Below are 13090 nucleotides of genomic sequence, written 5' to 3' on the forward strand. Positions count from 1 at the left end.
ACATACGCTTCAGGTTACAGACTCCGCTAACCCAGAAACAGTGCTTCAGGTTAAGAACTTTGCTTCAGGATAAGAACAGAAATCATGCGGCAGCAGCGGGAGGCCCCATTAGCTAAAGTGGTACCTCAGGTTAAGAACAATTTCAGGTTAAGAACGGATCTACAGAATGTATTAAGTACTTAACCCAAGGTACCACTGTAATACTGACAATAATAATGTACTATTTTTAGGATCAGGGAGGGCATGCCTCTGAATATACCAACAACAGAGGAAATACAGCAAAAAAATATATGAAATATTCATGTTAAAACAACATGAGAGCAATGGCTAACTGCCGCATGATCCTGACAGATGAAGGGCAGCCCAGAAATATAGTAAATAAATACCCCACACTGAACTGAACAGAACTTAGATTGCACTGTTAGTCAGGACCCAGCCCACCCACTTGAATAAACCCACCCTGCTTATTAATAAGGACGAATACTATAATCACTGTAGTCACCACTGCCAATCATTTCCATATCACTTTAGTGTGCTAAAATGCTCTCTGCCTCATTCATCTGCACCAAACTAGATTTCTCTGTACTGAGCTGCAGCCTGAATCCTTTTAACCTCAGTTGCAGTTTCCAGCGAGAAAGAACCCTGGAAGTAAATAATGGAAGATAATCCCTCTTGTATGTTTGGCATTTAGAGCAGTCAACACAGAGTCTGCCTGCTCTTTTCTCTCTCTTTTTTCAGGCTGTTTGCCAAGGAAAGACCTTTTTAGGATCATTTACTTAGAATTGTTCCTGCAATTAGCCAGCCCATTGTTAACACCAGTGTGTGGTTTTTCTTATGCAAACCACACCATTCCCGCTTGCAGGAGTTTGGTTTTTTTTAGAAAAAGCAATCCTAGCCATTCATATCTGACTCTTTGAAAGGGATTTGGTACCCGCTATTACAAAGCACATAGAAGCAACCTAAACTGTAGTGTGTTATACACAGAACGGTAATTACTGTAAGTATCGTTATTTCTTATTATTATTATCTTGAGCTGGGAGAGTGGTTAAAACTCTGCTCTAAGAATATCAAGATCATCGATGGGAGAAAGAACAAATAATTCCTTTTTTACATGGTTCTGCTTGCTGAAGAATTTGGAGGTGGGTTAGCTAAGTGCAGGAGAGATTTAGGGTACATACAGCAGTCTGAGTTGGAGGGATAATAACGGTGTAAAAGCAGAAATGCCAGTATGGTAGAAGCATAGAGTTGAAAAGTTACCAGAGGGTTATCTAACCCCAGCGATGCAGGAATCTCATGACAGATGACCAGCACAAACTATAAACTTCATTTTTAAACTGAGCACAGTGCTATATATTTTTAATTAATGACCTGGTTTGCGATATACAATTTCTGTACACTCCCCTGCCCCTCTTAATTTTATTTATTTGGAAATAACAAAACTGCCTAAGTAAATAAACTTAACTGAATCCACAGAAACCACATAGAGCCAGATGCCCTGTTGTTAGGACAAACATTACTATCTGATTGTATTATTATTTATTCAGAATAACCTGTTAGCCACCTTCACACAAACTCGGTGTACAAAAACATCCTAATTATTCCCCACGCCTAAAAACAAAAGAAACAAAACCTGTAGACAGGGAACAACAGAAACAGCACCAACCAACCAAGCTAGCTAGCTAGCTGTACTGAAGGCCAAATTACCGGAAACTTTAGTTTTAACTCTTGCTGGAAAGTCAATAGAGAGGGAGAGCTATAACCTACAGAAGGAAGTTCGTTCCACAGCCTTGGTGCTACTGATATAAAGACCCTGCTCTTTGCCGCTATTGTGTCTCAGTTTCTCTCTCACCCAAGTTGACTCCAGAGGGGGAGGGATTCAATTCCACACCAGAAATTTAAGTTTACACAACTGAAGCGAATTAAGGGGCTCTATCGCTCTGGTGCAACAAGTTCCGATATTCGTTTATTTTCAGTGGCGATTGTGAAATGCACTGAAAAGTGTGGAATCAATGATTAACATAAAGGATGAAATCAGAATAAGCAAGCATTGTTGTGTAACCTCACCACAAACAAGTCAGAATAAGGACTCAGTAAAGACTAGGCGCTGTGTAAGTTTTGTGCAAGCAAACCAGGATGTATACTCAGAAAACAGATCCCTGTCCCCAGCCTCTCTCTCATGTGCGCGCGCACACCTAATCAATCCTGGATTCGTAGAATTGTCAAGTTGGAAAGGACCCCAAGGGTTATTTTGCCCAACCCCCTGCAATGCAGGAGTCTTTTGCCCAACATGGAGCTTGAACCTATAACCCTGAGATTAAGAGTGGCAGGAGAAACCCAGCCAAATGGGCAGGGGTATAAATAATAAATTATTATTATTACAGTGGTACCTCGGGTTAAGAACTTAATTCGTTCTGGAGGTCCGTTCTTAACCTGAAACTGTTCTTAACCTGAGGTACCACTTTAGCTAATGGGGCCTCCTGCTGCCGCCGTGCAATTTCTGGTCTCATCCTGAAGCAAAGTTCTTAATCCGAGGTACTATTTCTTGGTTAGCAGAGTCTGTAATCTGAAGTGTCTGTAACCTGAAGCATCTGTAACCCGAGGTAAAAAGGTAAAGGTAAAGGGACCCCTGACCATTAGGTCCAGTCGTGACCAACTCTGGGGTTGCACGCTCATCTCGCTCTATAGGCTGAGGGAGCCGGCGTTTGTCCGCAGACAGCTTCCGGGTCATGTGGCCAGCATGACTAAGCCGCTTCTGGAGAACCAGAGCAGCACACGAAAACGCCATTTACCTTCCTGCCAGAGTGGTACCTATTTCTCTACTTGCACTTTGACTGCATGATAATAATAGTAAGGTAAACAGTGTTTCCGTGCGCTGCTCTGGTTCTCCAGAAGTGGCTTAGTCATGCTGGCCACATGACCCGGAAGCTGTAGGCCGGCTCCCTCGGGCAATAAAGCGAGATGAGCGCCACAACCTTAGAGTCGGCCACGACTGGACCTAACGGTCAGGGGTCCCTTTACCTTTACCAACTTTGTTATCCCAGCCTGGTCACAGCCATTGTATATCAGGCAAGATGTTAAATAAAAGGCTGGATTATAGTCTCCACTTCCTTACAGCAACCCTGTGATGTAGATTAAGCTGAGTGATAGTGACTGGCCAAGGAAGGCCACCCAGTAATTTTTGCTGCTAACTAGAGATTTGGACCCAGGCCAAAGTCCCAATCCCACCCCCACAATCTGGTGCCTTTCAGATGTTGTTGGACCATAACTCCCAGCATTCCTCACCATGAGCTATGGTGTCAGGGGCTGATGGGAGCAGGAGACTGACTTAATCTGCAGGGCATGAGGTTGGAGGAAACTGATCTAGCCACTATACCAACTTGGTCTACCAACGGGCTTTTCTACAGAATCAGTGGTTTGAGGAGCACAGTGTCGTGGATGGTACAATGTACAAACCTTGTCCAATAGCTGGGTTTTTTATCTCAGCTGTCAATATGTTTTGGAAATTAACCAAATCACACACACACACACACACACACCCCCCCCCCTTGCATTACTGCAATGTGGAGAAGATTATGATACCATTTTGAGACTAGTCCAGGGTCCACACAAAAGACATGTTTCGTTTTTGTAGCAATGTTTGTTGACTGAAAACTATGCGGTATTGGAAATATTTCCTGCTCTCTTCATACACTAAAAACAAACAAGTGAACGGAACTGGTAGAATCACATACCACCCTACAGGCAGAGTTGCTTCCTTGCCGGAATTGTACAGGCTCAGAAAGAAGTTTATCTTTTTAAACTTCTTGCCAGTATTGGGGCATCAGAATATTTATTTGGAGTGCTTATATGAGCCATAGGGCAGTTTACAACAAAACTAGACAAGATAGAAACTAAGTGTAACATCCACAAAATAACACAACCCTCAAATACATAACAAATCAACAACCATTTGCTAATAGCAGCAGCAACAAATCAATCAATTTATCCAGTTAGGTCTCTCCTCCTCCACCCAGCCGCCCAAAAAAGTGCACTTAACTGATTGCCTAAAGTTATATTAGGGTTGAGGCCGGATACAAAAAGCTTTCTCTTGAACCCTCAACACCACACACTTCATCTCGCACAGGAATTACCAAGAGGGCATCATCTATTCATCTTAAGGCCAGGAGTAGGCCAGCAAGGAAGATGGCATGCTTGCAGAGAATTTGGGTCACAGGTGTTTTAGGATTTTAGGTGCCAAAGTTCCACCGAAACCAATTTTGTAGTCGAGACTCCTTAGCTGTTGCACACACAGCAGCATTTGCAGTGCGATGTGAATGAAGCCTCCTCAGACCTATGAGGAGGCTTAGTGTAAATCAGACTATTGATCCATCTAGGCTAGTAATTTTTTTCTACTCTGCCCAGCAGGACGTCTGTATGGTTTCAGGTAGAGGGTCTTTCCCACCACCGACTTGTACGTGATTGTTTTATAAGTTGAGATGCACAGGATCAGACCTGGGATCTTCTGCAAGCCAAGCAAGTGCTCTGCCACAGAGCTATGGATCCTGCAATACTCCCCCTCCCATCCCCACGTATTTCCCAGGTCTGCCAACTGAGCTCATTTTTAAACTACTGTAAAGGTAAAGGGACCCCTGACCGTTAGGTCCAGTCGTGGCCGACTCTGGGGTTGCGGCGCTCATCTCGCTTTATTGGCCGAGGGAGCCGGCATACAGCTTCCGGGTCATGTGGCCAGCATGACTAAGCCTCTTCTGGTGAACCAGAGCAGCGCACCGAAACACCGTTTATCTTCTCGCCGGAGTGGTACCTATTTATCTACTTGCACTTTGACGTGCTTTCGAAGTGCTAGGTTGGCAAGAGCAGGGACCGAGCAACGGGAGCTCACTCCGTCGTGGGGATTCGAACTGCTGACCTTCTGATCGGCAAGTCTAGGAAGGTCTGCATGCGAGGGATAGATCTTTCCCACTGAATCAAAGGCGCCTCTAGATTTTTCTCATAACTGAGCAAGCACACCCAGCCTCCATCCCATCCACAATCGCAAAGAAGAGCTTCTAGAAAATATGGTACAAGACTCAGGTCCTCCTTTGCAGGCTTCCCACAGACATCTAGTTGGACACTGCGAAGACAGGAAGTGGACTAGATGGGCCTTGGCCTCATTCAGAAGCCATGTTCTTTACAGGTTCTTTTCAGGCTTGTGGGTTCCCGGCCTGGTTCATTTCAGAATCCAGGCACGCCACACAGTCATACATTTATAACCGTGTCCCTTGGAAAGGGTTGCCAAATCTTTTTAACAGACAGACAACGTGATAGGGTGCCCAAGCAAATCCCAACATGGAAAATGCTTCTGCAGTGTGGACGGATGCCTGCTTGTTGGAAACCTTTTTGGGGGCGGGCCAAGAGCCTCTCCAGAGAAACAAAAGGTGGCAACCACCTGACCTTGGATTCTCCCAACCCTCCTATCTGACAAGCCACCAGCTTTTCTCGAGCCTCAAAAGAGCGCTAAACCTGGCAATCATGGATCATCTCCCTAAGGGCAGAGCATAACCCCACCATATGACAGACCTATTTTGGAAACCACACATTGATACATGCTGTAACCGAGGGGCAAAGCTAAAGCAGCCTCCCAATGCTACAGCAGCCTCCTGTCAAGCAATGAAAAACAGCCTGGCACTCTGTGCCCTGCTTTTTCAAGAACACTCTCAATGCACTATATGTCCTTCCTCCTTGCTATTTTCCTCCTGGCATGTACCCGCAGCACTGCTCTGCTGCAGAAAAATATCACACTTATCGAAATCAGCTCTTTATTTTATGCAGAATATTTACAGGGCACTTGATCGAAAAGCTCCCCAAGCAGGATACAAATAATTACTATGTACTTTTAAATTAGAGACAGCTCCTCTGCTCTGCTCGTGCTCTCTCTCTCTCTCCGTGCTCTACTTTTTTCAATGCAGTCAGCTGAACTATGGAGCAGCCCGGATTCAACTTTACAGAAATCAGGACTTTCCCCCGGCCCTCTTCGCGGGTCAACAACTTAAAAATAAGCTAAACGAAAAGCTTTCCTACCATATGTCCAAAAAGTTTCCCAGAGTACAACTAGCCCCTTTGGCTTTCCAGATCGCTATGAACATCCATGCCTAGGGATTGGGGGGGGGGAGTCCTAAAATTGGCAGGCAACTCCGCACTTTCCCCTCTCCATCATCCCTGCTGAGGATGACGCGCTGGCTCCCCCGGGTTTTTCCTCTCTCTCTCTCTCTCTCTCTCTCTCTCTCTCTCTCTCTCTCTCTCTCTCTCTCTCTCTCTCGCACAGCGCACAGTTCCGTCATTACCTCTTTGGCTCCGAAGTTTCCCCGCAAGAGACCCCGCGAAGCGAAGCTTCCCACTTCCAGCCCAGCCCAGGAAAAAGAAAAGAGAAGGAAGGGGAGGAGAGGAGAGAAGCAATGGGGAGAGGAGGGGTGTCTCTCCCCCCCCCCAAGCGCGCAAATGACAGGCTGCGTCCTTGCAAAGCGCCGTTTGCAGGCGCTCCGAAAAAGCAGCAAACAAACACGCACGAAATACTCCAAACAGCCCCTATTTCCTCGCGCCGGAATGCCAGGAATGTCAGCGGAGCTTTTTTACCTACTGCCCAAATCATCGCCGGCTTCTCTGGGTCCTAATGTTGGCCCATGTATTCGCCCCGCCGAGCGCTCCCTCTTGTCTGCCGCTTGCTTTCTCCGTCTCTCTCTGGGCAGATCTTCCTTCTTTTCCTTCGCCAAGCAAGAGCGGTCCCTTGGAAAGGCGGCCAAGGGGCTAGGATTGCCAGCGTAATTCTACCCGCCGCCAACCCACACGCTCCAGCCGGGAAGTCGCACATCGCCGCCGCGCGGCGCTTGCCAGGTCCTAGCGCGCGGAAACTCCACTTTCCGCCGGGGGAAAGTTCCTTTATCGCCGGGTGGTGGGAAGGACATACCCTCCAGCATTTATCTGGTGCAAACAGGGGCGTCCAATCAATTATTATTATTATTATTATTATTATTATTATTATTATTATTCCCCCGCCCATCTGACTGGGTTGCCCCCAGCCACTCTGGGAAGCTTCCAACATATATAAAAAACATAATAAAACATTAAAAAACTTCCCTATACAGGGCTGCCTTCAGATGGCTCTGTGGTGGAATAACTCCATGTTGTTGTTTAGTCGAGTCGGACTCTTCGTGACCCCATGGACCAGAGCACGCCAGGCACTCCTGTTTTCCACTGCTTCCTGCAGTTTGGTCAAATTCATGCTGGTAGCTTCGAGAACACTATCCAACCATCTCGTCCTCTGTCGTCCCCTTCTCCTTGTGCCCTCCATCTTTCCCAACATCAGGGTCTTTTCCAAGAAGTCTCTTCTCATGAGGTGGCCAAAGTATTGGAGCCTCAGCTTCACGATCTGTCCTTCCAGTGAGCACTCAGGGCTGATTTCCTTAAGAATGGACATGTTTGGTCTTCTTGCAGTCCATGGGACTCTCAAGAGTCTCCTCCAGCACCAGAATTCAAAAGCATCAATTCTTCGGCGATCAGTCTTCTTTATGGTCCAGCTCTCACTTCCATACATCACTACTGGGAAAACCATAGCTTTAACTATACAGACCTTTGTTGGCAAGGTGATGTCTCTGCTTTTTAAGATGCTGTCTAGGTTTGTCATTCTCTGATGCAAACAGGGATCTCCTATTCAATAATAATAATAATGCAAATAATAATTTTACTCTTTATACACTGCCCATCTTACTGGGTTGCCCCAGCCACTCTGGGCAGCTTCCAACATAGTAAAACATTTTAAAAGTTCCCTACACAAGGCTGCCTTCGGATGGCTCCATGGTGGAATAACTCCATACCCTCCAACATTTCTCCGATGAAAATAGGGACATCCTAAGGAAACAAGGGGCATTCTAGGGCCAAACCAGAAACCGGGACGGCTTCTGTCAATTCGGGACTGTGCCTGGTGTTACGCAAATTACCGAGGGGGGGGGCACATCTTTAAAGTTGTTAAATGTTACAAATATTTTGCTTAAATGTATCCTTTCGACTTGACAGCTCAGGGAAGTTACCTAGCTTTAGCAATCATATAAAATCAACTCCTTTGCCAGTTTCCTCCATTTCAATACTATTTTGCCCTTGGAAAAACGACTCTTTTCCCTGCCACCTCCCCTAGCCAGTGAGGACATGTATACACACCTCCTACCCCAGGAAGTGCCCAGAGGTGACAATTGCTGAGCTGATTGTTGGCCATGGAAAGCCTAATCCCATCATCAGACTTGCCAAGGGGTTCATTCAGACGTGCAAAGGAAGTTCTATTGTATTTTGGTTTGTGGGACTTCAGAGGTGTTTGCCTATGCTAATCTTATACCTGGATCTTGCCCTGACATGTCTGCTTATGCTAATCTTGTACCAAGGACTTGTCTGGATGTTTGCCAAGGCTAAACTAGTGTAACCCCTGTCTACCCTTCCCCTTTGGTGACATGTCAGTGATGTAGCAATGATGTATCAATGATGCTGTATGAACTGTATTCTGGGATATGGTGGGAAAGTTTTAAAAGTCCTTGTCACCCCATCCTCAGGGTTCAATTCCTTTTTGAACCTGTTGCGCAATAAACTTTGATCTTCAGCTATTTGCTCCAGTTGGTGGCTGGACTCCTTCTTTGTTCCGCAGGGACCCACGGGCTCTGCCCGACGAGCAGGGTGACTGAGCAGCCTTGCATCTAGATTTTTCCATAACTCTGGAAAATAGGAGCACTTGGGGGGGCTGGAAGCAGCATCTCTTGTGGGGTTTTGTGCAGGCTGCAGGAGGAGAGAGAGTCCTGGTGGTGGACTCTTATTGTAGAGCTGGAAGGGACCACCAGGCATAGGAGCCCAGGGTCCCTTTAGCGCCCCCCCATAAAATAATTGAGGGAGCCACCCCAAAAAAGTTGATGGGCATTGCCATTCAAATGGTGACCGTACACCATATTATGTAATTGATTATGCAGGCATGGGCTTACTTCCCCTCCCTGCAATATTTTATTCAAGTTGGTATACCTGCATGTAGGGACATGGGTGTAGCTAGGGGGCAGGGGGGCAACTGCCCCCGTTAATCAATCAATCAATCAATCAATCAATCAAATAAATAAATACCGTATTTTTCGCTCTATAAAACACACCAGACCACAAGACGCACATAGTTTTTGGAGGAGGAAAACAAGAAAAAAAATATTCTGAATCTCAGAAGCCAGAACAGCAAGAGGGATCGCTGCGCAGTGAAAGCAGCAACCCATCTTGCTGTTCTGGCTTCTGGGATAGCTGCGCAGCCTGCATTCGCTCCATAAGACGCACACCCATTTCCCCTTACGTTTTAGGAGGGGAAAAGTGTGTCTTATAGAGACATTTCATTCCAAATCTGCTAGACAGAGCCAGACAGAGGATGATGATAGGTGGGCGCCCTGCCCCCCCCAAAAAAACCCTGCCTACACCCATGACCAGGATCATCTAGTCCAACCCGCTGCATGGCAGTAATCTTTTGCCCCAACACAGGGCTTGAATCCACAACCCTGAGATTCAGGGTCTCATGCTCTATTCCAGCAATGAGCAGAGGAAAAATGACTACTGGGAGGACAGCAGAAAGAGGAAATCCCATTGTGCACCCTCAGCAGCATAACAGGACACCTTCATCTGCCTCAGCTGCAACAAAACATCTCTCTCCTGTATGAGTCTCTGGAGCCACAGCAGGTGCTGAAACCTTCCAACAGTTGGACTTTGGCCCCAAAGCTGCACTTCTCCAGTATCTCCAGAGACAGACAGATTTCCTAACCAACTCTACCACAGCCATATATTTAAAGCACATTTTCTCCCCAAAAAGAATATTGGGAGCTATAGTTGACCCCTTGCAGAACTACAGTTCCCAGCACCGTTAACCAACTCCAGTTCCCAAAATTCTTGGTGGGCAGAGGGAAGCCAAATGTTTTAAATTTGCTTTAAATGTGTGATGTGGGTGTAAGGTTACCCCTCACAGAACGACAATTCCTAGCACCCTTAACAGACTACAGATCCCAATATTATTTTTTCTTGGGGGGGGGGCGGGATGTGCTTTAAACCCAGCAGTATGCTCAGGCTCAGTCCTCATTAGGCTGTTTAAGTTTGGTCATTGGAGGTTTTCAAGCAGAGGTTGCAATGCAGGGAGTTGGATTAGATCACCCTTCGAGTCCCTTCGAACTCCACAATTCAATGATTCTACACATATATACTACCTGAATCTATGATGGAGCGGTTCACAGTATTAATACTTCAATACTCCATAGTTGCAGCCTTGGATTCAAACAGAAATCAAGCATTGCTCTGACTCTCTCCAGCTTCCCAGTCTGCAGCTTTTCTTCCAGTTTCTAGCTCACATCCCTTCACTCTCAGCTCTCAACTCTGTGTTTGTCCTTCTAACTACCTGCAAGTTGAGGCAGGGGCCTCTGTTGTTTAGTCCGACTCTTTGTGACCCCACGGACCAGAGCACACCAGGCACTCCTGTCTTCCACTGCCTCCCGCAGATTAGTCGAACCCATGCTGGTAGCTTCGAGAACACTGTCCAACCATCTCGTCCTCTGTCGTCCCCTTCTCCTTGTGCCCTCCATCTTTCCCAACATCAGGGTCTTTTCCAGGGAGTCTTCTCTTCTCACGAGGTGGCCAAAGTACTGGAGCCTCAGCTTCACGATCTGTCCTTCCAGTGAGCACTCAGGGCTGATTTCCTTCAGAATGGATAGGTTTGATCTTCTTGCAGTCCATGGGACTCTCAAGAGTCTCCTCCAGCACCAGAATTCAAAAGGATCAATTCTTCGGCAATCAGCCTTCTTTATGGTCCAGCTCTCACTTCCATACATCACTACTGGGAAAACCATAGCTTTAACTATACGGACCTTTGTTGGCAAGGTGATGTCTCTGCTCTTTAAGATGCTGTCTAGGTTTGTCATTGCTTTTCTCCCAAGAAGCAGGCGTCTTTTAATTTCGTGGCTGCTGTCACCATCTGCAGTGATCATGGAGCCCAAGAAAGTAAAATCTCTCCCTGCCTCCATTTCTTCCCCTTCTATTTGCCAGGAGGTGATCTTGCACAGAGCCCTTTCCTCCATTCCCTTAATGGCCCATCACCCAGGCTATTACCTCACGAAGAAGCTAGCCTGGCTATTCCAAGAATTAGAAGAGGGCCCAAGCATTCAGACTAACCTCCCCCCATGCATGACAATACTTTCAAGAATATATTTGAAAAAGAATGGTGTTTTGTAACTTTATTTGTTACAGGATTTCTTTTCATTCATTCATTCATTCATTCATTCATTCATTCATTCATTCAAATGAATGGAAACAGCACTGCTGTTCCAAAAACCCAAAAACAGTTTGAAACGTCTCATCTTCTGCCCTTCTAATGATAGGACTGGCTTTGCACATTGCATCCTCAGAGGGGCCCTTGCAATATAAAATCTCTCCGTCAGTACATTCCCTCCCTACCCTAATTAATGATGAACATTTTGCTAGCTACATTTATAGTTAGAGGGTGGCATCAAGAGAGTCACTTACCATCCTTTTCACCCCATCACGGATCTAGCGAAAGAGTGCTGCTTATTCCCAACTAATGACAAACCTCATTTCCCCGTCCCCGAGAAACACAGCTCGCCGCAGCACATCTCGCGGCGAAAGCAATCTGCCGGCTGAAATTGCGTCACGTTGAAGAGTCAAAGGAGCTCCTCACTGCATACCTTGTCCCACAGTAGCTCCAAAGTTCCGCCTGCTAGAAGTGTTTAAAGCGAGCCTTGCTACCACATGGCCCATTGGCACCCGAATCTGGTAGGCACTGAAAGAGACCTTGTATTCCACCCCTAAAATTAATAGACGCCACGAGATCTTTTGCCATGGTGATGAATGTACATATTTATAACATATCCGCCTAATGCGCCTTCTCCTAACGTACAGGGCTGCTGCTGGAAAGAGCACCGAAAAAAGTCGCCGCACATCTGTTTTCTCTATTTGGATGTGAAGAGCGCCCCTTTCTTACTTTCTTTTAATAATTTGACCTCTTTTGTTTCTGACAGAGGATGCTGTCAGACACAGCACTGGCTCCTTGGATTCATTCCAAGCTCAGATGAAGTCAGAATGTGAGAGGGGGAAGGGGAAAAAAAAGCCCATTCTCACAGCTGGGTGGCCGCTAAATAATCTGAGCAAACAGCTTGGGGGAGATTTTTTTTTTTAAAGAACATCAAATGGAATTAGATTTCTAGTTGTGCTGCAATGAAAATCACAAAGGCTTTAGCTTCCGACTCTTTTTGTGCATGTCCACACTGGCATCTGGCTCTGTTCTGCATCAGCTGCAGAGGACCTCTACAGGATACTGACTGGAGGGATCATTACTGCAACTGCTCTGCCTCTGTTGGGTTAGGAGAGAAGCTGAGAATTCAGACTCTCGCCAGTAAGAATGGCTCAGTTTGCATTTCAATGCAAACCTACCTATTTTGTACTTTATGGACCAATAGGCAAACCAGGTGGCGCTGTGGTCTAAACCAAAGAGCCTAGGCTTGCCAGTCAGAATGTCGGCAGTTCGAATCCCCGCAACGGGGTGAGCTCCCATTCCCCGGTCCCTGCTCCTGCCAACCTAGAAGTTCGAAAGCATGTCAAAGTGCAAGTAGATAAATAGGTACCGCTCTGGCGTGAAGGTAAATGGCATTCCTGTGCGCTGCTCTGGTTTGCCAGAAGTGGCTTAGTCATGCTGGCCACATGACCTGGAAGCTGTCTGCGGACAAACGCCGGCTCCCTTGGCCAATAAAGCGAGATGAGCACAGCAACCCTAGAGTCGTCCGCGACTGGACGTAACGGTCAGGGGTCCCTTTACCTTTACCTTTAGGCAAACCGAAACACAGTTATTCTTCGAAATTCAGACTTCTCAGAATTCTGCTATGCAGTTCTCCAAATTATGTGCACAGAAATGTGTATATTTGGGGAAAGTGTGCCCCAAAATGCACATATTAGTGAAAAATGGCATACAAAAATGTGTTTTTGCTTTTGGAAATGGGCACTGCATTAAAAAATGTGTATATTCAGCGAAATTTGAACTGAAAAGCTGAAGAATGTTCAT

The 13090-nt window shown here is 46.3% G+C and overlaps 1 protein-coding gene across 7 annotated transcripts in view; it reads right to left on the reverse strand.

Moving 5' to 3' along the window:
• Window positions 1-13090, reverse strand: part of AMOTL1 (angiomotin like 1) — an 80307-nt gene that overhangs the window by 44887 nt on the left and 22330 nt on the right. The window contains exon 1 of one of the 7 annotated variants that reach the window (XM_083736302.1): window positions 6610-6801. The exons of 4 other annotated variants lie outside the window; for them this stretch is intronic. In XM_083736302.1, coding sequence (XP_083592428.1) covers window positions 6610-6625 — 16 coding nt within the window. In that variant the 5' untranslated portion in view covers window positions 6626-6801. Of the gene's footprint in view, window positions 1-6320; window positions 6534-6609; window positions 6802-13090 lie in introns of those variants that run through there. 2 more of the 7 variants (XM_083736305.1, XM_083736306.1) reach the window with 2 other exon arrangements.

The sequence above is a fragment of the Podarcis gaigeae genome (genome assembly GCF_964106915.1).
Source record: "Podarcis gaigeae genome assembly, chromosome: 4".
Taxonomy (NCBI): domain Eukaryota; kingdom Metazoa; phylum Chordata; class Lepidosauria; order Squamata; family Lacertidae; genus Podarcis; species Podarcis gaigeae.